We start from the raw sequence: 27,855 nt of genomic DNA on the forward strand, positions 1-27,855 counted from the left end.
TGTCTTCTAACAGGCCTTCGTGTTGTGTTATGTTGTGCTGAATAGTTCAGTACAGTTTTTTTTGGGGGATTTGAAGCCAGGAATTGGTATGAAGAATTGATTCTACAACTACTACTACTACTACTACTACTACTACTACTACTACTACTACTACTACTACGACTACTACTACTACTACTACTACTATCTACTACTACTACTACTACTACTACTACACTACTACTACTACTACTACTAACTAAATACTACTAACTACTACTACTACTACTACTACTACTACTACTACTACTACTACTACTACTACTACTACTGCTGTTACTAATGATAATAATACTATAATAATAATAATGATGATGATGATGATGATGATTATATTAATAATAATAACAACAATAATGATAATAACAAAAATCATAATGATAAGAATGACGAAGATGATAATGATAATGAAAGTGATGATAATAATGATAATAATATAAAAAGTTATAATAATAATAATGATAATAATAATAATAATAATAATAATAATAATAATAATAATAATAATAATAATAATAATAATAATAATAATAATAATAGTAATAATAATAATAATAATAATAATAATAATAATAATAATAATAATAATAATAATAATAATAATAATAATAGTAATGATAATAATAATAATAATAATAATAAAAGTTGGTGTACGCCATCTGTATTTGGCTACTTGTTTGAAGTAATCATCCATCGAGGTTTCTGCTGGAATATTTTCATCTCGTCGGGGCATATGTCCGCACAGTTTCCATCTTTGCAACTTTATTACTATTTATTTATTTATTTATTTACTAAATAAAACAGATTCTATTAAGTAGGAAAATGAAGCTGATCTGGCCAAATGCGTTCGAGCAATTGGTGAATGAGGATCGCCATCGTGAACTGTTTGCTTATTATGATGAATCCCTGAGGAAGACATCGATCTCGAGAGAAGAATTTTACACCTTGGCAGCCAGGTAAAAATGACAAAAGTAATTATAGATATAAACATTTTAAAGATTATTTTGACGGATTCAACGAGCTGAATTTACTTAACATGCTTTTTCAATTGTCCGGTAGGTCATAAGCAACCCATTTTAAAAATTTTATTTCATTCATTGCAAGTCGCGGTTAGGTTAATACTTTCAATATGATCACCATTGTGCCAGTTGCTCATCCACACATGAGTGAGTGAAATAACATATTATGTAAAGTGACTTACTCAAGGATATATTGCACCGGAGCAAGCCTGAGAGCAGAAATTACCCTTGTCCAATGATGGTCTCAAATATCTTATTATTTTGTTTTGAAAACGGTTGACCTCTTAGCCAATAGCTGGTTATTTTCATGTGTAATTCCTAAAATAGTTATTTTTCCAATTTTACGACTATTTCTTTAACCGTGCATATTATCTACCTAAATAATACAAATATTATGTTCTATTTTCTTTATCGAATCACACAAGAGAAACTTCTCACAAATGCCTGTCCCATATCTTAGTTTGCACCGACAATTTAGATTGAGCAATTCTTTAAGTGAAAAATAACTATCTAATTTAACTCCCTATGAGAATCAATTCGATTTAAACCGTGAACTCAGTATCTCCCAAATATGTTAAAAGAACTTGATAAAGAATCACAAGCCAACAGCGATATACTTAATGCGTATGATTAGACATGATGTTCTTTAATAATATTGATAGTTATTATGGCAAGTCTTTATTGTCCACAATATCGAAATTTCAATTTAGGTATTATCATAATTTTCACAAAGCCAAGTGTTATCAGCCATGTATTCATTCTACAGACCTCGATTAATATCAATAAGATCAAATGAAATAGAGTCACATGAGAGTCCCAAGGCCACAACACCAAGTGTCGAGTAACCCTTCAATTTGAGAATCTCTGTAAGCATCATTTCTCATGCAGGTAATAATAAGGAGGGATTCCTACTTATTATTATTACTTTTTTTACACCACAGATCATAAAGCCTTATTTCTTTTCTATTCCAGATTCTCATCCATCTTGAGAGCAGCTGGAGTTCAAAAAGGAGATGTGATTTTGTGCGCCCTCCCTCAGAGTCCAGAAGGAGCTGTTGTGAACTATGGAGCCATTTTTGCCGGGGCTGCAGTCATAAACAGTGCTCATTCCCCGGACAATCCAATACTCTTCCCGCATTGTTTAAAGCAGTAAGTCTTGTGTTGAAGATAACCAAATAAAAATGAGATACCTTTAAATCGTCCCCAATGGAAAATTGGTCTTTAGTATCTACTCCAAAATGGAAGACTAGAATAAAGTCTGGCGCAGTGCAGTGCCCCAAACTGAACAAGGGTAAGGTGACTTGCTCAAAGCCACACAGCGCGGAGGGTAGTCGAACTTGGTACCTTTCGGGTACGAAGCAAAGATACCATACCGATGAGGCACGTTGACACCCGATGTTGAAGATGCATTCAGTGCAGGGTGTCAAGAAATAGGAGATAAAGGCAAAAATAAAGTTTCATTACTCGCTTAGCGGGCTATACAGGGTACATAGATTAGTTTGTTGAATGTTGTAAAATCGAGTGACTCCTTATCTTTCTATTGACCCATACTATACTAAAATGGTAACCATGTATAATGTGTGTTATTTACCGGAAAGGTTTTTTAAAGAATGTTTTTATTAGTAAAGAAGAAGAGTCACCCAATTTTACGACATTAAGCATATAAATCATGGGAGTAACTCGGGGTGGTTCAACAAACGTACCTTTTACTTGTAATTAATGGCAAAAACCAATTAGCTAAAGATTGTGAATAACACACACACACACACACACACACACACACACATACACACTCAAATGGATAATCGATTTGAAATTTTCTTTTAGTTATCCAATGTCAAATTAAATATAAAATATGAAAAATGATATTTTTCAAATCTTATTTGACAACCTCAACCTTTATACGACATGTCCCGAGAGGTGGGAAAGGGGGTGGGGGGGGGGGGGGGGGGAGAAACAAAATGCTTTAGAAACAATTCAAACAAAAGTGAGAACACATTATGAAAGAAAAAAGTAGTCCTTCAGAGCCCTTGGGCCCATGGTTTATCCCGGTTTCTTTAGCGTGAAACGGACAATAGCAATTGATTGCTATCATTTGGATACGACGCTAGTCTATCGCAAAGTACTTAACGCCGAATCTAATCTACTCAGTTACCTATTCACTGTTGAGTGGACATGTGGTTATAAAAATCTCGACAGCACCCGGGATCGATATTGGTCCCTTTACGTGCGAAGCGAGTGTTCTACCAATTGAGCTATCGGAAACCCTTATGAAAACAAACCTAAACAAATTATCGTGATTCATCATCATCATCATTGCCTTTTTCACCCTGGGTCAGGGTATAGGCCACAGACAAACAGTTTCCATCCTTCTCTATCCTGAGCCAACTTTTTTATCTCATTCCAGGTCTTACCACTTCTCTGTATATCAGCTTCTTTAATTCTTCTCCATGTTCCTCGTGGCCTTCCCCTTGATCTTCTGCCCTGAGGGTTCCAGTCCAATACTTTCTTTGTTATAGTTGAGTCATTCTTTCTAAGCGTGTGTCCAATCCACCTCCATCGTCTTCTTCCTATATCCTCTCCCACTAGTTTCTGCTGGGTTCTTTTCCATACTTCTTCATTTTTTATTCTATCCATCCATTTTATTCTGAGTAGCTTACGCATGCACCTGTTTACGAAAATCTGTACCCTCCTTATACATGCCTGTGATGCGTTCCAAGTTTCACATCCATACAGTAGGACAGACTTCACGTTTGAGTTGAAAAGTCTTAGCTTTAGTTGAAGGGAGATATCTTTAGTTCTCCAAACTCTGTTCAAAGATGTGAATGCAGCCTGTGCCTTTCCTATTCGTGCTTTCACCTCTGCTTCCGTGCCTCCATCCTTGTCAAAGTGTCTATATCTTCGAGTTCCTGATCTTTTACTTTGATCTGCTCCCTTTGACGCGTACCTATCCTCAAGACCTTTGACTTTGCAGGGTGAATTCTTAGACCAATTGATTTCGAGAGGCTGTTTATAATTGTGGTTTTTGCTTGCATCTGGTCCTGGGTGTGGGACAAAAGAGCCAGATCATCTGCAAAATCCAGATCATCCAACTGTGTCCAGGGGGTCCACTGTATCCCATTTCTTCTCCCTTTGGAGGTTTCCTTTATTAGCCAATCAATGGCAAGGATGAACAGGAATGGTGAGAGCAAGCATCCCTGCTTGACACCAGTCTTAATTTCAAAGCTGTCAGTAAGCTGATCTTCATGTACAACCCTGCAACTTGATCCTTCATACATTTCCTTAATAAGGTTTACTATCTTTTCAGGGAGTCCATAATGTGCCAGAATTTTCCACAATGTTGCTCTGTCAATACTGTCGAAAGCCTTCTCGTAATCCAGAAAGTTGACAATAAGAGGAGAGTTCCATTCTATAGACTGTTCCACTATGACTCGCAGAGAGGCAATCTGGTCGGTGGTTGAACGGTTTTTCCGAAAACCTGCCTGTTCGTCCCGCAGTTTAGCATCTGTTGCATTCTTAATTCTCTCTAAAATAATACGGTTGAAAACCTTTCCTGGGATAGAAAGAAGAGTGATGCCTCGATAATTATTACAATTACTGAGGTCCCCTTTCTTTGGAAGCTTGATAAGATGTCCTTCCTTCCAATCCTTTGGGAATATCCCGTCATTCCAGATTCTCTCAAATAGTGGGTGCAGGGCCTCAGCATTTCTTTCCGCATCAACTTTTAGAGCCTCCGGTGGAATCTGGTCTGGTCCAGCAGCTTTCCCCTTTTCATCTTGTTAATGGCACCCACAATCTCTGCTATCGATGGTGGATCACAGCTAATTGGTAGCTCATTCCTTGCAGACAAAATTTCTGGCTGGTTGTCTGGTGGTGGTCTGTTCAGAAGGCAGTTGAAATGTTCCCTCCATCGTTCAGATTGAGCCTCTTTTCCAAAAATAGTTTTCCCATCTTTGTCTTTGACTGGTACCTCTGGTTTCCCATATTTTCCAGCAAGTGTCTTGGTAGTTTGATAAAGGATCCTCATGTGTCCTCCAGTCGCTGCTGCTTCTGCTTTCTCAGCAAGTCTGTTCATGAATGCTTCCTTGTCTTTCTTCACAGATCTTTTGACTTCTTTAGCTATGGCTCGATATTGCTCTTGTGCATCCAGTCTTGAAGCCCTTGTTCGGCTTGCATTCACTTGTTCCTTCCTTGTTCTCCTCTTTTCAATAAGGTCCAAGGTGGTTGGACTTATCCATTCTTTATGTTCCGATTTCTTTACCCCCAATACCTCGTGGCAAGTTGTTATGTAGACTTCCGTGATCTTTGCCCAATGTGACTCTACATCTATGTCCTCCTCGAGCTCAGTAAGAGGTTGGAATCTATTACTCAATTGTAGTTTGAATTCCTCATTCTTTTCCCCATCAAGTGCATTCACCTCGAATTTTCTTCTTGTATGTGATCTGGCCCCGTGTTTTCTGAATCGGAGCTTAAGCTTTGCCAATAGCAGGTGGTGGTCTGATCCAACATCTGCCCCTCTCCGTACTGTCACATCTTCCAATGAACGTCTGAATCTACGAGAGATACAAAAATGATCAATCTGATTCTCTGTCACACCATCTGGTGAGACCCAAGTTGCTTTGTGGATCCTCTTATGGGGGAACACTGATCCTCCAATCACCAAACTGTTGAATGCACAGAAATTTGCAAATCTCTCACCATTATCATTCATTTCTCCATGCCATGACGTCCCATGATACCTTCATAGCCTACGTTATCCTGTCCCACTTTTGCATTAGCATCTCCCATCAATATGTTGATGTCTTTCCTTGGCAACTTGTCAATGACTTGTTGTAGCAGACCATAAAATGTATCTTTGTCCTCATCTGTTGCATCATTTGTTGGGGCATAGATCTGTACAATGTTCATGCTGATCTTCTTACTCCGTGTTGTAAAGGACGCCATGATGATCCTTTCTCCGCATTGTTCCCATCCTCTCAGTGACTTCTGGGCAAACTTGCTTAGAATTATTCCTACTCCCTGTGTATGAATCCCGTCCCCTCTCCCTGAATATAAAATCTTCTCCCCAGACTTGAGGTGTTTCTGTCCGGATTGTATCCAGTGGGTTTCGCTTACTCCAAGTATATGCAGCCTGTATCTTCTAATCTCAGTCACAACTTGAGAGCTTTTTCCTGCTTCATACATGGTGCGAACGTTCCACGACGCAATTCGAAGCTGCTTGTTTGGCGAAGACGTCATCGGGTCAGCAGAGTCCTTTCGGCTTTGTCTGTTGTCCTTCATAAATTCTGTAATTCCAGAAACTCTTCGGTCGCCCAAGCTAAAAAAAGGATTTAGTTTGTCTGTCTGTGTTTCTGTAACGGTTTGAGTTTAACGGAAAGGGGTGTTAACCCTTTGCCAACCCCCAACCTGGAGGACCAGGTGACTCAAAGATGGGGGAATCACACACCATTAGTCGCCTTTTACGACACGCTGGCTTGGCGTTGGGCTATTCTTGACCCTCTCAGTTGAGGGACCCCGGACACCACACGGGGTTTATTATTATTATTATTATGTTTTTAATCTCATTGTTTATCTCGTAGGTCCACCGCCAGGTTTATTGCCATGCGTACAGACTCGTCTGACCCGACTTGGCAGGAAGTGAAGGACAAAGTAGGTCAAGTAAAGCCCGGATATTTGGACACCTCATTTTCAGACCCCAAGTTTCCCAGTACCAGTAGAGCGATATTGGTAGAGAGAGGTGGAGGTAGGTTTCCTGAAGATTCATGAGAGAGAGAGAGAGAGAGAGAGAGAGAGAGAGAGAGAGAGAGAGAGAGAGAGAGAGAGAGAGAGAGAGAGAGAGAGAGAGAGAGATGTATTCATTGCGGGCATGAACAGGCAGCCAATGAAGTGCTCGTAACAGGTCTAACAGACAAAGCTAGTTAAACACTGCAAAGTCGACAGGGGGGGGGGGGGGGCGAGTCGGCAAAGAAATGAATTAGAGAAAGAAACGACTAAAATAAATCAACAAAAACACTCAATGTAGTCCGAGAACGATAAAATGTATTCATATTTCATCAAAGAAACTACCGGTACCCTCTCAAAGACACCGAGTACAATTTGAAAATTGATACATGTGACCAATCGCCTCAAATTGGTAATAGATCGGGGTGATTTAGACTTTGGAAATTGACTTTGAGTAATAAAAATGAGACGTGGGTAAATTGTTCGTGGTATTATTGAAGGGTATCAATATTGGTTTACGTTGACGTTATTGACCAATTTGAGACTATCAACAAACAACATCCCTACAAACTCCGAGTACATGAAGGAGGCAGAGGATAGATTGTCATGGAGTCTTATGACAGGCAACGTGCATACAAGCGCAGGTCACGGATAAATGTTTTAAAAATGTTTATTAAAGTGTTATAAACTAATATTATTTCATGTTTCAGAATAGTTCAATGTTCATTTCAATTTTCTGCTCGACATAATACTGATTTGAGATATTTTCTATTCATTTACCAGACAATGACTTCCTGACCTATGTGAAATCCCACGGTGGATGTTACGTCAATTGGGACGTGACAGAGAATGACCTGGCTGCCATGTATCTGACGTCCGGCACAACTGGGGTCCCTAAGATGGTCATGAGAGCCCACAAAAGTCTTGTCCTTGACCCCAAAACAGGTATCGTCATAATCATCATCATCATCATCATCATCATCATCATCATCATCATCATCATCATCATCATCATCATCATTTTCATGATACCTATAAATTTAGTGATTCTCAGCGCTGGTAAAACAATCAGGTAAATTATCCCAAAGACTGCCGATCTGCATTTAAAACCACCAAAGAAAAAACATGGCTATAGGAACTTGTTGAAACTGGGCACATATTATCAAATGATTCGTGTCTAGTTAGTAACATCCGAATAGCTCTATCCAAATAGATCTACGTAAATTTAAGGGCGCGATGCCTGCCAAAATGGATGGACTCAAATCCCAACTTCTTTGAAGACGTCTTGAGTTGAAACCTGTTTCGCAAATTGGGGTCATAGTAATTTATCAATGTATGACATATATGTTTCCTGTCCCACAAAAAACATGCACTCTGTCACTGTATGGTAGGCTAGATCTTGTGTTTATATCCTTTATTCTGGACAGAAGTACACATGCTCAAAGGCCTACTTAGAAACATCACATTTACATTATTCTTTTTTCTTGAATGTTAATCGGGTAGTTAGAAAAAATATCTGAAACCGAAACCCTTTGGTTAGGTAACAAGTCTATAAAAAATGAACTGTTCGCTATGTTAACCTAGGTAATTGCCAACTTACTGACGAGCTCAGAGTAAATTGAGAGATTGTCGAAATAATGAAGTTTTACTGTAGTGTTAGTATTTATAACAGGCTAAGCTTTCTTTTTGAAAATTGTGTTAAAAGGTGTAAACTCTTTTATTCTATATGTACGTATTTCAATTATCTTATTTCATTTATCTCTTAAATTTATTTATCTAGAAATTTTTATTGCAAATGATATTAGCGAAGACCTATAAATGTGCCAGAACTTGCATTTGAATTTAACTTGGTCTTGTGTTACAGGCTTGTATCCCGCCAGTATAGCACCAAAGGGAAAAAACAGACGCTTCTTTCACAATGGCCCTTGGTCATGGGTCGTTGCAAGCTCTTTTGATATTCTTGACGGTTACACGAGAGTCCATCCTGATCTTTGGATACAACCGAACGATTTATACAGGTAAGTGACATTGATTACTGTATTGATTGATTGACCTCCACCTCACACTTGTGTGAAATACCACATAGAGTCCGATGACCACTTGTCGTCAATTCTATATCTTATCTGGGCAGCGTGGCTCAGCTGTACGGCATTTGCTTAGTACCCGAAAGATACCGAGAACAATCACCCGCTGATGCGCTGGCTGGCTTTGAGCAAGTCACCTCACCCAGCTCAATTTGTGGCGCTGTATTGCGGCTGACGCCTGGTTTAGTCGAGTCTTCCCTTGGAAAAGACACCACAGACAGAATTCCCCTATGGGATGAATAAAGGAAATTTTATTTGTTTATTTATTTATATGCATGCGATATTATCCATCTACCAGTCGGACAATATAATTTTCCATTGGAAAGCTGTACTTGGTAAATATTGGCGATTATGCTTTTCAGTCGATTCCTAGTGCTTCAGTGCTTTAGTTTTCAATATAGACTAGTGATATTTAAAGACTAGACGTTTAAAGCTGCGGAGTCTGAGTTTATCCATGCTTCAGACACTTAACTTGCAGTAACAACATTGCTTCCTAACTCTGAATAGGATAGCCACTGGACTCATAAGCACTTTCTGTCCTAAATAAAAGAACCGGCCACCAGGTTGTTGCTGGGCGGAGAGAAGAGGGCGAATAGAATCTCCTATTCTAACCGCAATTGAAGCCGATTTGGGGTTTATGGAATGGTCTATTAAACGGGTTATTCGATCCTCCGTATTAGTAAACAAACAAAAATGACATTTTATCGACCAGTGCACTTTAAAAAAATTCATTCATTACCTCATCAGGCAATAAGGGATTAAATTCTAATTTCCTACAATGTACAATTTGCCCTGTACGCGGTTCTGCTGAACATGCATTATTATGATACCAATACCAGTTTCTGCATGAAGCCAGGTACTCATTTCTAACTGAGTCTTTTGGGGAGGGAAATCTGAAAGTGTCTTATTGAAGGATACAACGCTGAGGCCAAGGTTTTGTTATCGCTCTCACCCTTCATTCCTTGATTACTCGACTCAGCTACAAGACGAGAGATACTGTAACGCCTGAGACAGAAAAAAATGACTTTATTTGTCTGCGGTTGCGCTGATTCAACCACGTCAGTATCTGGACACGAAATGATAATAATAAAATAAGTTATACGACTCGTTCATTTTAATATATTCAATTTTCTCCTCAGAATGTACGCCAATATTATCAAACACGATGGGGTGAGCCACATGTTTCTGACCCCACCAGAAATCACAGCTGTTTCAGCCGTTTGGGATGACCTCTCCAAGAAAATTGCAGAATGTTTTCTTGTCGGTGAGCTGCTTTTTACTGGAAAAAAATGAGTTTAACAATTCAGAAAGGCAAAAACATAATTCGAGACAATTCAGACACTAAATCCTTCTTCAGCCATTCGATGGCAGAAAAGGTCTCTACACGTCCAATTCTGTCGAGGTGCACAGGCTTTTTTTCCCATCTAAGTTTTAAGCGTGTTTTAAGTATTTTTGTTGTTGGCTGAAGATGGGGGTTGTGTCCTAAAACATTCCGTCTTTCTTATCTTATCTTACAAAAGGCTTAATATAAGAATTATCCTTTAAATGCCTTATACAATAGTTTATAATTACAAAAAAATCACATATAGCTTGCATTGTATCATTCACGGAAGTTTTACACTACTTTGAATTGTAAGGAATAATGTATCAATACGGCAATGTACAATCTAAAAATACTATCATAGAATACTGGTAATTGAAAATTGGTCAGGATCGAATGAATCATAAATGTACAAAGTTCATAGTACAATGAAATATTAACGACAAAAATAATCGTGAAAACAACAACGATAATAATCATATAAGTATCTGATAAATTATCATGATTTATAAGTATATGTTGGCTTTAAATTTTTAGGCTATAATCATTACTTTTTACAGTCAACATCTCTTGCATCCCTCTATTCACTTTGAGCTGAATTCGTATTATACCGCCAATACAGTTTTATCAGCTGATAATCAAGTTTCGTCTCAAATCAAGCTTATAATATTTGTGTCCCACCATCTCAAAATGATATTATCTTGGGGCGATTTATGATGCTGAAAATTGATTTCATTGTAAAAAATATATTACTTTGATCTCATTGATACTTTTCGTTTAGAAAAATAAACACAGTTCCGTTCATTGGGAAAGTCAAAACTTTTATCTTTCTGATCCTTTCAACCAGTTCATTGCCGTTCTCTAAAAAAACGTATTTAACCTCGCGAGATCCTAGGTTTAAGAGTTTTTACCAAGCTGAGGGTAATTTAAATCGATCGATATTTGAAGGACAAATTTTCTGGCCAAATTTTTAAACACGATTTTTTCCAGAGGACGGCAGTTAACTGGTTAATTTGAAATTCACTTTTCGGCCTATGGTTCATCCGGGCTTCATACCGTTGTGTGTGACGTTTCTGAATAAATGACAAATGTGTGTAATTGACAATTACCATTTATTGATGTGTCATGTTCATTACACGGAACAGTAACATGAAATGCTGTTTGAAACATTCATTAGACATTTCCTTGTCATTTCATTTCAAGACTGGGCTCGAGGCATGCCGGCTTTTGAGATGATTTTATTTGGTACTCTTTTTCTTCCTTTGTTTAGCGCTGTTGCATATACATTTTTTCAGATCTTTATCTTAAACTAGTACATAATTCATAATTTATCATTCCTATATATGATACCCCATTTCCCTTCCACCATAGCTGGATTTCCCGTCACCAAGGAGATGTGTAAATGGTTGCTATCAGCCTCAGAAAAAGTATGTCTTCGTTTTGGCTGTTCAGAGATGATATCCATCAGTTACAACATCATTCATCGGGTTGAAGACTTTGAAGATTTTGATACTGGACGTATTTATGACGGTAAGGATATAAAATATGTTACCAGTCGTACCGATCTTTCAATTTATCACAATTAACCTTGAATATTTTGAGAATTTATATAGCGCGATATCAACAAAATGGACGAAACATGACGCGATATGCCATTTTTATCCGACAGAGGTTCCGCTGTTAACAGCCAGATACTCTTTTTACACTTGAGTACACCTGAGTACACCTGAGTACGGTGAGAGAATGTGAGTAAAGGTCTTTCTCAAGAATTCAGAGCGGGACTCGAACCCAGGACTCAGCCACACCTGATCAGATACTATACATTGATTTCACAGGTTAAATTATAGATTACTTACCAATTCATTGCCTTAATTGTGAAGAAAGTGAATGCAGTCCGTTATCTGAAAAAAAAAAAATCAGTTATATTTTCAAAGGTCTGGTTCCCATTTTAACTTTAGTCTCTTCCCCCTTTTCTGTTTCAATCTTTGTATAATACCATACTGCCGCGATGAGTAACATATATCATGCTGTGATATTTTGCGATCGACACCTTCTAACTTTTATCATTTTATCAAACACGTATCTTGTTGGAAGCAAAAGAACATCACTATAATTTGTTTTCATATGTATTCTAAAATGTATTTAATAAAGACAATGAATTGACTGCTTATGAAAAAAGAATAAAAATTAAAACAAAAATTAAACCATATAATCAAACCAAAACAAAAAAGAACAAAATAACTATAATGAAAGAAAAAAAGCAATAACAAATGACCAAAAGAAAAAACAAACAATCCAAAGACAGACAAACGAAAACGCAAACAAATAAACAAATAACAAAACACAACAAACAACCCTCCCCCCCCCCCCCACAAAAACGCCCCACAAAAAAAAAAACCGAAAAAACAAACTAAAAAAATAAACAACAACAAAAATCAAACAAAAACAAAAAAACAAAAAAAAAAAAAAAAAAAACGAAACAAAAATAAAAAAAAAAAAAAACAAGAAAAACACCCCCCCCCCCCCCATAAAAATTTTACAAAAAATCAATCAATAAACAACAAGGTACTTCTTCCTTCTTATGGTCCAAATCTTCTACCACCTCAGGGTAAAGTTTATCAAGGTACTGAAGTACTCTGTTAAAACAGCTTACTCAGCATGGCTAAATAAAGACAATAAGAATTGCATGTTACCCTTTTGATAGGACGCTAGTCTATAGCAAACTACTTTTCGCTACATCTGAGTTACCCAACTACCTAATCACTGCCGGATGGACACACACACACACACACACACACACACACACACACACACACACAAGTGTATACAAAATGAGCTATCGGGGTTTCCGAATTACTAGTTAGAAATTATGATTTATCTTTTTGATTAGGAGCCATGATAAACTGGAAATTACTCATGTAGCCACGACTCTAAGAAGAAAATGAAGTTCTTTGAAATCATGCCATGTGAATTTGATTCTGAGTTCTGTAGCATTAAACTGACAAAAAAAAATGTTTGCTACCATTTGGATAAGACGTTAGTTTTAAGTTTTGAATAATTTTGAGTTCTGCTATCTTCTATCAGGCACAGTAGTGAGGACAGTCGATGACAACATGAAGGACCTGCCAGTGGGAACACCAGGTAAGGTATTATTGTAGGAAGTAGAATATATATATTTGATTTGCCCAAAGCTTTCGTTTACGGTTTGTGTTTACGTAATTACGGTTAGTCCAATGATATTGTAAAGCGCGTTGACGTTTTGGCATTTAGCGCTATAGAAGGTTTTTCCTCTTCTTATTCTTCTTCTTCTTCTTCTTCTTCTTCTTCTTCTTCTTCTTATTATTATTATTATTATTATTATTATTATTATTATTAACAATCTCATTATTATCATTATCATTACTATTGTTATAATAATAATAATAATAATAATAATAATAATAATAATAATAATATAATAATAATAATAATAATAATAATAATAATAATAATAATTAAAAAAAATAATAATAATAATAATATAATAATAATAATAATAATATAATTATTATTATTATCATCATCATCATCATCATCATCATCATCATCATCATCATCATCATCACATCATCATCATCATCATATATTATTATTATTATTATTATTATTATTATTATTATTATTATTATTATTATTATTATTATTATTATTATTATTATTATTATTATTATTATCATTATTACCATTATTATAATAATAATTATTAATATAATTCTTCTTCTTCTTCTTCTTCTTCTTCTTCTTCTTCTTCTTCTTCTTCTTCTTCTTATTCTTCTTCTTCTTCTTCTCGATATATTATCATTTTTTAATATTATTATCATTATTATTATTATTATTATTATTATTATTATTATTATTATTATTATTATTATTATTATTATTATTATTATTATTATTATTATTATTATTATTAGTTTTGAGACGATGGGTCACATATCATGTCGGAATAAGCTAGATGATGAAAAATGAGTTAAACGTTTTATTGTTCAGAATTAGAAATTGTTGGTTTCTTTTAGAAGACAAAATTCACTCTTTCCAATGGCGATAATATTATTATATTGTTGAATTCGACATGCACTTATTTGCAGGTCTAATAGCCTAATTTATGATAGGCTCATTGTTGCAGTGGAAACCTCAGAAAATTACGAAAAATTATTGCTTAACTAGGCCCATAACTGCTTTCGAGTGTCAGACCTGCATATATACGTGCACGCCGGTTGAACCCCTACGTTAGGAATTTCGAGCAAGTTTTCCCCAATGCCGCTGAGCGACCTTAGCGACGAGTTTGAAATGTTTCAAACGCATGAGTTGAAGCATACTTTTATATAATACCGTTCCAAAGACCTCGCTCAAATTATTTCTTATAAAATGTATCTTTTCTTTTTACACCGATTGCTTCTCGACTTTAACGATTTGACCTTAAGAAATACCATTGTGGTCAGGAGATCATTACACGTCATGTTTATTTTGCAGGGTTGCATAATGAATGCCACATCTCCAAGCATCTCGGTTCATAGCGCCCTCATAATATCTTGCTATTATGCTATAATATAATCGAATTTTCCATAAAACGAGAATGTATATCATAGTTAAATTTTAAGCTATCGGATTCACCCAGACAAAATGCCGGTTGGAGACTATTGGCCACTTGCAAAAAAGTCCGAGACCACGGCACTGTAATTTACTTATTAACAAAAATTAATATGACAGCTGTATTACAGAACAAAAAATACTAAACATGGAACGCTTCGGACTCAAAACCGAAATCTAGATGAACGACAGAAAAGTATTTGGCGGGTCTAGTTATATTCATAATCGTTCCTTACTTTATACAGTCCGGAAAACAAACAGCTTAGCATCACTTTGATCTACAGTCCAGAATCATTTTACTGATTGGGCCATTTTCCCTCCAAACCAGGTCGCATCCTTCTGAAGTCTGACTGTATGTTTATAGGGTACTTTGGGCAACCGGATAAGACAGCAGAAGCCCTGGATGAAGACGGGTGTTACGTCACCACAGATGCTGGCTATATCGACGACAAACAGCGTTTATTCATAATTGGACGGTAGGGTGGACAGTATTAAACCTTTAACAGCGAAATGAATTACTCACTCACTCAATCAATCTCTCTCTCTCTCTCTCTCTCTCTCTCTCTCTCTCTCTCTCTCTCACACACACACACACACACACACACATAAATACATACACAAACCTGACGTCCATATATTAAGACTTCACACACAATATGTCAAGTTTAACCCCTCGTCTTCTCCTTCCTTCTGTATTATTTTAACTTTAAACTCTATCCAGACTTTCCTGATTATATCATCAGACACAATTTCATGTGTCACTAAAAGAGCAATGACAATGATACAACTTGATCGATAAATAGTCCTGTCGTGACTGACCGGCAATCTCTTGCTACCCTTTTTATCAACTATTGCATACTTTCCACTACGTATAGAAGACACAACTACCCAATCTCTCTGGAATGACAGAGGAGTCTAAAAACGAACCTCCCATTTATCCTACTGTCCCCTTTGGTTGTGAGACGAGCGCACTTATATGAATCTGCTTGCAGCACCATACCTAGCCGCTTCAACCGATTGAGCAATAACAGTAATGTGACCTGGGCTTCAGTAAAATATCTCAAATTTATATCCATTAGAAAAAAATATAGAGAAAATAATATGAGTAATATCAAATACCAGAGGAAGCAGTACGAAATATATGAGAGAAGAAATCCCATTAAGAAAGATATTGAGCTGCTCCTAAGATTCAAACTAGAAACTCATTGCTCTAGAGACTACCATGCAAACTATTACCTTTTATCTTTAGAATGTGCCCAATGAAAACTGATCTTCGCGTCGCTCTTTGTGAGATGGTGTTGTCTAATAAATTTGGGGAGCTGCAAGGTCTGGGCCGGACGTCCCGCTTGCTGAAAGGAAATTGATGTGCATTTCGAACCCAACACCTCTCATTTCCAGGTGCATTGATTGCCGCGTAATCCTGTCTGACAGAGATTATTGCATATGGCCTCTCATGCATTATTGTGTCCATAACAGCACCTTCCCGTGGTGTTCCCCGTTTCTACTGAGTTTGTTATGGGCGCGACCGAGTCCCCGGCGGTATAACCGGGCTAGGGAGTAGGTGGGACCCTAAGCGACCCGACCCAGGCCAGCTCAGCACACCGTGTCGCGATTTCGTTTAGGGCTCAGCGTAAGGTACGAGCGAGTCGCTGTGTTAGTGTTAGTGCACTCGCGCTATCTTGGTCGGAATTTGTTTTCTTTTCACAATATTTTTGAGACCGATTTTTTATATAATAATAAGAGAAAATGTTTTTTTTTTCATTTTTCAAATAGCAAATATATTTTTGTAGTTTAAGCTCTGTTTTTGATAAGGTCCCTTTTGATAAATCACATTAGTAAAACAAACACAAAAATTAAAAAAAAAAAAAAAGAAAAAGAGAAAAAAATTGAATGAAAGAAGAAAAATAAGTATTAAAATATAAAACATGCCTTACCTTGATAATTGCACAATTTAATATATATCCATTTGAATAAACACAGAATCTTTCCCTCTGAGTTACTGAACGCATATAAAAAGGTATGCATTCAGCTGCGGGCTTGGGACCGCCAATGGCCCATTAAAAGATTCAACAGTATAATAATGCATGAAATAGGACTTGTGAGGCTGGGAAAATGAGTATAAATAATTCATTATAACTACAAAGATGACAGTTTGGCTATTTTCCTTCTCTGTTGTTGGATTTTATTGTCACTGTCAGCTTGAGTGCAGAAACGTTTCAATAAAATATTTACAATTCTGCGTGTAGAAATTTTGCTGAGAACAACATCCAAATGAAACAGTGCTGGAAAATCTTGAAAAATTCTTACGAGTCTTGAACGACAATGCATTTCTCCAGACATTTTAAAAAAAGTGTAGCAGTATAGAATAAGATGAAAAGTTGCAGTCGAAGGGTAATTTAGACCACCTCTGTCCATTTCCTCAGTGTAGACTTTGACATCTTCAGGGAACACGTCTCCATCTGCTCCTCGCAACTTTTCATCCTTTAGGGCCACATAGCCTCCGATATAATAAAGAATCATTTTCTCATCAGATGATAGTGTGTTAGTAGTGAGAGGAAGGTCGTCAATGATGAGAAGTTCCGAGTCTGTCAGTTCTTTCCCACAGAGATCACAGGAATGTCCAGAGGAGTTAAAATCAATATCCTTCTCAAATTCAATAAAAAGTTTGGCCCTGTCTATATGATGACAGTTCAAAAGATCTTGAGCTGTTATATAAAAATTGCAACCAGCTGACATCCTAAAATGAGCAAAATGCTTCTCTATGACATCTTGTTGGAAGAAACCAATGGCAACATATTGATGATGGACAGAGTTTTTTTGTGTCAATAGGTACTTTGATAAGTCAATAAGGCATCTGCAGGTCCAAGCTAAAGCATTTGCTGTGTCTCTTGTGAAGGATTTTTCCCTTAGAACAGGACTTGATGCTGTCATCCGGTCAGCAAGCAGTGCCCATTGATCCAGGATATTCAATTGATGACTACCAGCTTCTGAAAGTTCAATACATAATCGATCTGGGTCACGAAAACGAGTGCTTTGAAAGGGAGACTTCGTGTTAAAAACTTTCCAAAGCTTCAAAACTTCATCTATAAATAAGGCAGTGTTGATCCAAGAACTGACAGACTTTGATGACGATTTCAATGCAGAGCTTGTCTTCTCTGAAAATACTTCCAATACAAGGGAAACTTTCTGTTTTTCAATACTTGTGGGGTTCAATGCTGTTTTGGAAAGAGTTGAAAGTTTTACAAGAAATCCTGTCTCGTAATTATGAAGTTCTTCCAAATCAGACCACTGGGCAGTTACTGGTTCAGATGAATGACAAGGGTAGAAATTCAGACATTTTGTTTTCTCAGTAATCCAGTTGTTTCGGATATTTTTCAACAGGTGAACAGTATCATACAGTAAAAATAAGGATCTTGTAGGATCAACTGGGGACATGGTAATCCAAGGAGATGATTCATTTATTTTAGGAAATTTTTTGAAAAAAGCTTGATTCAATCTGTTGTCACCCTGGGATTTTTAGTTCCAGTGTTGTATTTAAAATATACTGCAAACTTGTGAATTTGACCTTTCCTCTCACTACTCAATAAAATATATGAATCATGTGATCCTGACGGAAGAGTGAAAATGGCACCACAATTTCCAACTTCACAACAAAATTTGTCATGAAAAGAATCATATTGAAATAAATCAGACTCCATGAAATCTGACATCTCATCCAAATCAACAGCTCGAGAGGCAGCAGTGGCTTTTGTAGTAATCCGATGTTGAGTTTGTGACGAGCTTGGTACACATGATTGGGGTACATTATGAAAAACAGAAGGTGGGTCAACTGGAACAAAATATCGTCCTACACGAACCATTTTTGGATTATCAGGCCAATGTAGAGCACAAACTCCCATATGTTCCGTAACATCTTCAAAGTTAAGCTTATTTGGTAAGCATGAAATCCACTGTTTACGTTTCTGAATTTCCTTCGGAAATTTGTACACAGTTATTTTCAGATCAGCAGGTTGATCTCTGTAGCCAGTTCTACAATTGAAGACAGAGCACTTTCTACCCATTTTACAAAACAATTACTGTATGGAACAATATGGATAAAGAATTTAAAACTCCAACAACACAGTTTAAATGTATAAACATTTGAAAAGGAATTAAAAGTTAGAGCTTCAGTTAATCTGACTGAAATGTGAAATAGGGCTAATCACAGATTCAAAGCCGGTACCAAACCGGTATATAGTCAGAGAGGAGATGTTTTATTAGCAAAAAATATTTGCCAATTAAGAATCAAGTCTTTGTGTGTGATTTGCTGGGTTTGTTGAATATAAATTATTGTTTAAAATATCTTTTAATTTTTAGACACTAAATATTAAAAGACGTGTCTCTTAAACTGAATTTCAACCAAGAAACATATTTTGACAAAGAATCAGTAACCAAACTTAATTCGCTTTGTCTAATAAAAACCAATATGGCAACTTTGTTGGAATTTCGGTTACACACTCCACAAGTGTGAACACACTATACGTTGAGTCCTAAACACACCTTGCGGTTTTTCTCTTCGGCTGGCCTGTCTCAGCCCGCCTAGGTGGGACCCCTTCCTCTTAAGGTGCAGGAGACAGAACCCACCGATGAGTGGTACACGCTCTGCTCCTCACCCACCCACCTCACACTCATTCTGTAGTGTGGTGTCCTCTGTATGTCCTTACTTTTCTTAATCTACCCCTATAGCTCATACTTGTTTCCTAGTGCTGTAACTTTAACACTTCTATACTCCCTCTTTGGTCGGCCTGTGGCCCATGTCTTCTGCATGACTATCTGTGATTGATTGTAATCATGTATCCTTCTTAAAAAATTGAGATTTTTAGGGAAAGGGCTGGTATCCCTTTGTTTAAGGCCCACAGAATCTCTCATCGACACAAATGACCCAGGACGTGACGATCCTCTGTTTATGAATTATGGCCCTTTAAGCAGAAAGAATAACTGAAATTGATAACTGCAAGCCAGGAAACAGTAGGTGGCGGGGAATGGGCGACCGTCAATCATAAAAGAGACTGTGGGAAAGACAAAATGAAGGCTACTTGACTAAACCCTAAAAAAATTAATTATATAATAATAATAATAATAATAATAATAATAATGCTGAAAACTTATATAGCGCTATAACTCCGAGACACCAGACTCTAAGCGCTTAAATTACAAATTACTTTGGCTGAAACATACTCATTCACACACACACACACACACACACACACATACACACACAAAACAACACAAACCAAACCTATCTTGCTTCTCATACCATCTACTAAAATCGAAACAAATATGTTTTATGCGAACGTTTAAAAATAGACAAAGATTCTTTTTCACGAATGCTCTGCGGTAAGGCGTTCCAAATAGAGGGTCCGAAAAGAGAAAAGGATCTCATTCCAGCATTTTTCCGAATTCGAGGGACAACTAGTTTTGTGGAATCACTGGCCGAACGTAAGGGGCGGGGTTTTGAATATCTTTCAATTAGTTCTGAAAGGTAGGAAGGGGCAGTACCTTCAAGACAACGATACACTAAAACACAAGCTTTGAATTTAATTCTTTTCTCAACAGGCAGCCAATGCAGGTCATGAAGTAGAGGTCCGGCAGAGTCGCACCTACGCTTCATAAATACTAGTCTGGCAGCGCTGTTTTGGACAATCTGAAGACGTTTCAGATTGTATTGCGAAACGCCAAACAACAGAGCATTACAATAATCCAATTTCGATAGTACGAGGGACACAACCAGGTGCTTGGTCACATCCTCAGATATGAACCGTCTAATGGAAGCAATCTTTTTTAGTTGGAAAAAGAGAGATCTAACCAAATTATTAACCTGATGCTCCATCGACAGTCCAGAGTCTAAGAATGTGCCAAGGTTTTTCACTTTGTCAACAATTTGAATAGAGGCATCCCCCAACTTCAAATCTGTTTCACTTTTCCACTTCCTGTTCCCCACATACAGCACCTCCGTCTTATCATCATTCAGTTTCAGTCTGTTCTCATTCATCCATTTCTTAACACTTTGGATACAATTTTTACTATTGGCTGATACTTCTTGTAAATTTCTCATATTGGAAACGCAGTACAATTGCGTATCATCAGCGTATTGATGGTAAGACAGACCAAAACTTCTGATGATTTTAGACAGAGGGCCAACGTACAAAACAAAAAGAACGGGTCCAAGTACTGAACCCTGGGGAACCCCACAATCAAGAAAGATTTCCTCCGATCTATATTCATCCACCGTAATAATCTGTTTACGATTAAACAAATATGACCTAAACCAATCAAGCGCTGCACCAGACACGCCATAAGTAATTTCAAGACGTTTGAGAAGAAGATTGTGATCAATAGTATCAAAAGCAGACGATAGGTCAAGCAAATTCAGCAAAGAACATGAACCATTGTCTATAACAGAGAGGAGATCATTAACAACCCTAACAAGTGCGGTTTCCGTCGAATGATGTTGCCTATAAGCAGACTGAAATTTTTCTTCAAGACAATTATTTTTAAGATGAGACAGTAATTGTTTCAAAACAAGCTTTTCTAAGATCTTAGAGAGAAAAGGAAGATTAGAGACAGGGCGATAGTTTTTTAAGTTCTCTTTATCGAGATCAGGTTTTTTCAAAAGGGGTTTGACATGAGCAACTTTGTAAATGTCTGGTACAGCACCTGACTGCAACGAATTATTAACAATACATGTAAATGGTGTTAAAATTACATCAATGCATTTTTTTAAAATGGCAGTATTTAAGGGGTCTAAATCACAACTTTTAGTTGGAGACGACATAATGCAATCACGTAAGTCAGCTTCAGTAATCTTTGAAAAATGTGTATTATATTATATGAGGAACATGCATCTGCAGCTCAACTCCTGATGTTATGCAGCTGACAAGGAATACAGGTTAGGGTGGGAAGACAGACCAGAGACTCCCCAGCATGCCATGACAAACAAAAGGAAAGCATACGAGCTCGGACGTCGCCTCGGAAAAGGTCCGCGCCAGACAGTGAGTATCCAGGCTGATCTGCGCGAAAAGTCAGCTACTGGGACAAATAAATTCCACAAACATTTGAATATTTTACAAATTAACATTTGTGGAATCAGGAATAAAAAGACAGAGCTAAAGAAATTATTAAATGAAAAGGAAGTTCACATTGCTTTACTTCAGGAAACCCTGTATAAAAATAGCGATCCATATATTGCTGGTTATACATACTATACCTGCAAATGTGACGACTGCCGTGGTGTTATTACTTATATAAGAAATGACATCACGGGAGATGTTACTTCTAAACCATCACAGAACTCAACCGATGTACAGAAAGTCACCTTATGGCACCTAAATAAGAAATTTACCATTTACAACATTTACAACCCTCCACGGTGTACTATAAACCTAATAGATCTAAACAGTTCCCAATACAACAACACAATAATTGCTGGTGACTTCAATGGCCACTCTCCACTATGGGGATACAAAAATTTAAACAACACAGGAAAAGAACTAGAAAAGCTTTGCAATACAACCAACCTCACCATTTTACAAAATGCAGACTCAGTCCCCACCCTTCTTCACAGAGCTCATATGTCCCTGAGTCATCCCGATCTCACCATCATCTCCTCTGACCTTCTGAATTCTTGTCACATTAAAGTCCTGGATGAAATAGGCAGTGACCATAAACCAATTTTAACACAAATAACAGTTCAAACACAGAAGAAAACATTTGAGCAGAAATCCAAATGGAATTTCAAGAAAGCAAACTGGGATGTTTTCACAGCAACATTAGATGACCAGCTTCCAAAAATTACAGATACATCAAGTGTAGAACATTTAAACGAAGCCCTCACCAAAGCCATTCTTGCAGCTGCAAAAGCAGGAATTCCAAGAGGTAGTCGACAGAATTACAAACCCTTCTGGAGCAAAGAAATTGAAAAAGCAGTAAATGCAAGAAAGGAAACAAGGAAAAACTTAGAGGAAAACAAAACCATTAAAAACAAGATTGAGTACAATAAAGCATCGGCAATTGTCAAAAGAACTATTAACAACGCTAAAATGGGCAGACACATGCGCTAATATTGACCTCAATCAAAATGGGAAAAAAGCATGGGCCTTACTTAATAATCTTAACAATGAAACCCCGAAAACCAACCCAAAGCCATGAAAACTACAAAAGGAACAATCGTAGATGACCAAAAAAAAGCCATGATCTTCAACAAACATTTTGCTTCAGTAAACAAGGCATCAAAAAGAAGTGAAAAGGACAAAAAATTGATTAAAGACCTTAAACATCAAGAAAAGGCCCCAAAAGCTATCTCATACCTGTTCAAAGAGGGCTTTACCATGTCAGAACTTCACAGAGCTATGAAAAAACTCAAGTTAAGGAAATCCCCTGGACCAGATAAGATACACAATGAAATGCTCTTGCATCTTAGCGTGAGAGGTAAACAGATGCTTCTCAAACTTATAAATCTAACATGGGAGACAGGAATAGTACCAAGGGGATGGAAAAATGCTATTATAATTCCAATCTTAAAGAAAAATAAACCACCCGACGAAACGAAAAGTTACCGACCAATATCTCTCACCTCATGTGTTGGAAAGGTCGCTGAGAGAATGGTAAATAACCGATTATACTGGTGGCTGGAGACATGTGGCCTACTAAATAAATCTCAGGCAGGCTTTAGAATAGGGCAAAGAACAGAAGATCAATTGTTTAGATTAAGTCAAAAAATAATTGATGGCTTTCAAGATGGAAAACAAACAGTCGCGGTTTTTGTTGATCTCCAACAAGCCTATGACAAAGTATGGAGGAAAGGGTTGTTATAAAAAATGATGGACTACGGAATTGATGGAAATCTCTACTTCTGGATTAAACAATTTCTCAGTAACAGAACAATCCAAACAAAAATTAATAACGGACTGTCAAACAGAGAAGTATTAGAGGAAGGTCTCCCACAAGGATCCTGCCTCAGCTATACTCTCTTTCTTATTTTTATAAATGGTCTACCAGAAGTATTACAGACAGAAAAGGCCCTATATGCTGACGATTTAGTTATGTGGTATACTACAAAGCACCTACCAATAGCCTCCAATAGAATAAATGAAGATTTAGAAAGCTTAAACACCTTCTGTGATAAATGGAAATTAAAAGTTAATTGCAATAAAACAGTCTACTCTATATTTACTAAGAGTCATCCTGTTTCCAAGAAAGAAATAACACTCTCCATCCAAGGCCATCGACTCACGAAAGAAGAAAACCCCACATATTTGGGCATACAGTTAGACAGACAACTATCTCTGAACAAACACACTCAGAATGTAAAAATCAAAGCCACAAAGAGACTCCAGTTACTAAAACGACTAGCCAGTACTAATTGGGGAGCAGACAAAAACTCGCTTCGACAACTCTATTTAGGCTATGTGCGTTCCATCATGGACTACAATTTAGCCCTCCAAAATGTAGGTAGTAAAAACACACACAAAACCTTGGACAGAGTACAAAACCAAGCCCTTCGCTTCATCTCCGGTGCCCTGAGATCGACACCCACAGCAGCATGTGAAATACATACTAATGTGGAACCACTTGGACTTCGCAGAGAATCAGCAGTGCTTGAAATGGTTGAAAGATACAAACGAAAAGAGGAAAACAATCCAAACAGAATTCTGGCAGAGAAATGGAAACCAAGAACAAGATTAAAACAAAAATCCCTGCTACACATTGCTAACAACTTGAATGAAAGACACAGACTCCCAGAAAACAGAGAAAAATCTATTTTAATCAGTCAAAAACCTCCATACGCCGAACTAAAACTTCCAAAAATAAAGACTAACCTCATAGAAGAAACAACAAGAAATAAAAACAAATCAGATATACAAACATTAGCAATGAAGACAATACAAGAATACCCAGACAACTGGATACATGTTTACACAGATGGATCTGCCCACAAAGGAACTAAAAATGCTGGGTATGAGTTTGTAGTAGAATACCCAGATAAAACCTGTGATAAAATCCACAATTCTTGCGGAAGCTCCTGCTCAAACTACGAGGCTGAGGCAGTTGCAATAGAAGCCTCACTGCGACACCTCTCTTCTGTTTTCCAGCTAAACCTTTCAAAACTTCAAAACACTGTCATCTTCACAGACTCCAAATCGGTTCTCCAAGCTCTCGATTTAGATAAACTGTCCTCAACGTTCAATAGTTTAAGATCTCAACTAGATGAATTCCTTACAACACACAGAGTAGACTTATCTCTCCAGTGGATACCGGGACATTCAAATATACCAGGAAATGACAATGCAGACAGACTAGCCAGACTTGGATCAACACTTTTACAACCATCAATTCCAGTATCCTTAGACACAGCGAAACAAATAATCAAAACAAATAAGAGAGAAGAATGGATGAACAGTTGGGCAATGAGCACCACGGGTAGATGTATGTTTTCCCATATGACCACTCCTGTAAAGACTGATTGCCTAAATAAGCTCAGAAGACACCAGCAAAGCATCATCTTTCAACTAAGAACACAACACATACCGCTCAACAACCATTTAAGCAAAATTACAAAAGACACATCCCCTTCCTGCCCCCTATGTCAACACCCCAATGAAACAGTAACACACCACTTGCTTGAATGTCAACCTCTTGAAGACCTGAGATGCACATTCCTCCCACCAAATCCAAGCATCAGTAACACACTTTATAGTCACCTGGAACAACTACAAAAGACATCTAACTTCTACGTCATGGCACAAAACCGAAGGGCTAGAGCTCAGGTGGTCGCTGGTTCGGATAAGTAAGTAAGTAAGTAAGTCTTATAAATTTATAAATTTATTATCGCTCCATCCTTACGAATTAGAACCATATTGATTAAGATAATCAAATTGTGAAATTTTTTTCAGATTTTTAAGAATTCACTAACTTTATTATTTTCTACACAGTTACGACTACGTCATCAAACACAAAGGACATACATACTACCCATCAACCATTGAAAAAGTTATCAGAAGTCACCAACAGGTCAAGGATGTTCTTGTTATTCCTCTTCCCCACGAGCAGAACCACCACAATGTTTGCGCTTACGTGGTGCGAGAGGTTGGCTCTAAAATAACAGATCATGACATCATCAAAACTGTGGCCGAAGCAGCAATGAAGAACGAGAACGTTGGGAAGATAATTGCTCCACAGCACGTTCTTTTCTCAGATGCTATCGAGAGGAATGGTCGAGGCAAGATTAACAGGAATCAAATGATTGAGGATGCGTTGAAGAAGATTAAAGGATAAATCCAACCCGAAGAATAAAACACAAGGATTTTACTACATATTGGGTAAACTCAAAACTCTTACCACAACTGTACATCATCAAAAAATCAAGCGACTGTATGGCCAATAGATTGGCATTTTATGAGTTATGAGTTTCTGAGTTTACTCATGGTTTAATAACTGTATTGAATATTATCCAAATAAAGTACATTTCACTTTTGCTTCTGAATTTTGGAAATAACATTCTAAACCAAGATGGCTTCTTGGCATTTTATTTATCATTTTTCAAGTATTAAATACCAATAAATCATAAGCTGACTGTGATTAATAAGAAATTAATTTTTTGAGTACAAAATGCTATGAATGACAATACAATTTGTATAATTTTTGTCAGTATAAGAAATATTGAATACAATGATACAGATTTCAATTCTCTTAATCATACTATGAAACAAAATTTGGTATGCTTTCTATGGCTAAGTGATATCTAGAAATCGAAACAATTTAAACGAAATAAAGCACATCGTAAAACAAAACACGGCATTTTATTTTAATTGTGGTTGACTCGGTCTTTTTTGTTTTTTATATATCCTGATGAGATCGAATACTCGGAATAATATTGCAGAAGTTAATCATAATAATACTTGAAATATTATATATATATATATATATATATATATATATATATATATATATATATATATATATATAGATATACTATATTTATATATATATTCGTGAGAAATTGATATACATGGATCATATAGAGTACTCAAAGCAAAAATGTTATTCAGTAAAAAACAAAAAGATGCCATCAATGTCTGGAGGAAAAATTCCACAAAAGGCTACACAAATCAGAAAAAAGAAATATTTAACACGTGTCCACACAGAAACAAATATCTGGTATCATCAGTCTGCTATCCACCTCAATAACTCACACAACAATAATATCCAAACAACCACCGTCTTTGCACATCACATGCACACCTACATATACATGTATATGCACACAAACACATAAGCACAATTAGCACCGTATTAGCACAAATACCTAATATATATTTCGGTGCCCCGAAGAAGCCATTGCATCAGCTGAAACAAATTTTTAGGCGAGAAATATTTTTAAAAAAAGATGAGACAAATATATATATATATATATATATATATATATATATATATATATATATATATATATATATATATATATATATATATATATATATATATATATATAGAGAGAGAGAGAGAGAGAGAGAGAGAGAGAGAGAGTCATGTTTAATGACGCCTTTGGCGTCGGCAACTGACTTCAACCACAACCACAACTGAAACTGAAAACTGAGACCATTTATTCCAGGAAAATGCAATATAATGACTCAGTTCTCTCAGCGCATGCTCAATGTTGAAGCATAAGCGATAAATGTGGCCCTTTGTCTCATAGATGCTATGCGTAGAAGTAAAATATTCACACCATCAGTCAACTAAATTAAACACGGCAATACACACAACTGGGTGTTAGAAACTTTAACGTTTCTATTCTGATTGATATAATTTAGTGAGAACTTTTGATTAACAGGCTGTCAAAAAATAAGAATAAAGAGCAAAGTGACGTCAAATTTTAAAAAATCGAGCTTTTTTATAGCGCAATATCCACTAAACGTGCTCAAAGCCCTTTACAAGGGGTCCCTGTCCAACAGCAATATTTCACATTTTGGACAAGACATGATGTCTGTTAAGCGATATTATAATTTTT

At 36.7% G+C, this 27,855-nt stretch overlaps 1 protein-coding gene and 1 long non-coding RNA gene across 2 annotated transcripts in view; both read left to right on the forward strand.

The window, feature by feature from the left end:
* On the forward strand, positions 1-26,641 carry LOC144970854 (uncharacterized). The gene is made up of 11 exons (XM_078910951.1): positions 1-86; positions 844-995; positions 2,031-2,207; positions 6,638-6,801; positions 7,563-7,724; positions 8,644-8,797; positions 10,003-10,127; positions 11,556-11,714; positions 13,269-13,325; positions 15,142-15,289; positions 25,784-26,641. The coding sequence occupies exons 2-11, from the start codon at positions 862-864 to the stop codon at positions 26,124-26,126; spliced, it is 1,623 nt and encodes a 540-aa protein (XP_078767077.1). The 5' UTR covers positions 1-86; positions 844-861; the 3' UTR covers positions 26,127-26,641.
* LOC144972041 (uncharacterized) overlaps positions 1-27,855 on the forward strand; it is a 509,884-nt gene that overhangs the window by 447,680 nt on the left and 34,349 nt on the right. The gene's annotated exons all lie outside the window — the stretch shown is intronic.

This window comes from Berghia stephanieae, chromosome 4, assembly GCF_034508935.2.
Source record: "Berghia stephanieae isolate SIO BIC M18660-M18661 chromosome 4, UCSD_Bste_1.3, whole genome shotgun sequence".
Taxonomy (NCBI): domain Eukaryota; kingdom Metazoa; phylum Mollusca; class Gastropoda; order Nudibranchia; family Aeolidiidae; genus Berghia; species Berghia stephanieae.

Excerpts from the sequence above, each read along its gene's own strand:
- LOC144970854 (XM_078910951.1), top strand. The coding sequence starts at position 862 with ATGAAGCTGATCTGGCCAAATGCGTTCGAGCAATTGGTGAATGAGGAT. Across the intron at positions 996-2,030 it reads TTTTACACCTTGGCAGCCAG|ATTCTCATCCATCTTGAGAG; the intron begins GTAAAAATGACA and ends TTTCTATTCCAG. Across the intron at positions 6,802-7,562 it reads ATTGGTAGAGAGAGGTGGAG|ACAATGACTTCCTGACCTAT; the intron begins GTAGGTTTCCTG and ends TTCATTTACCAG.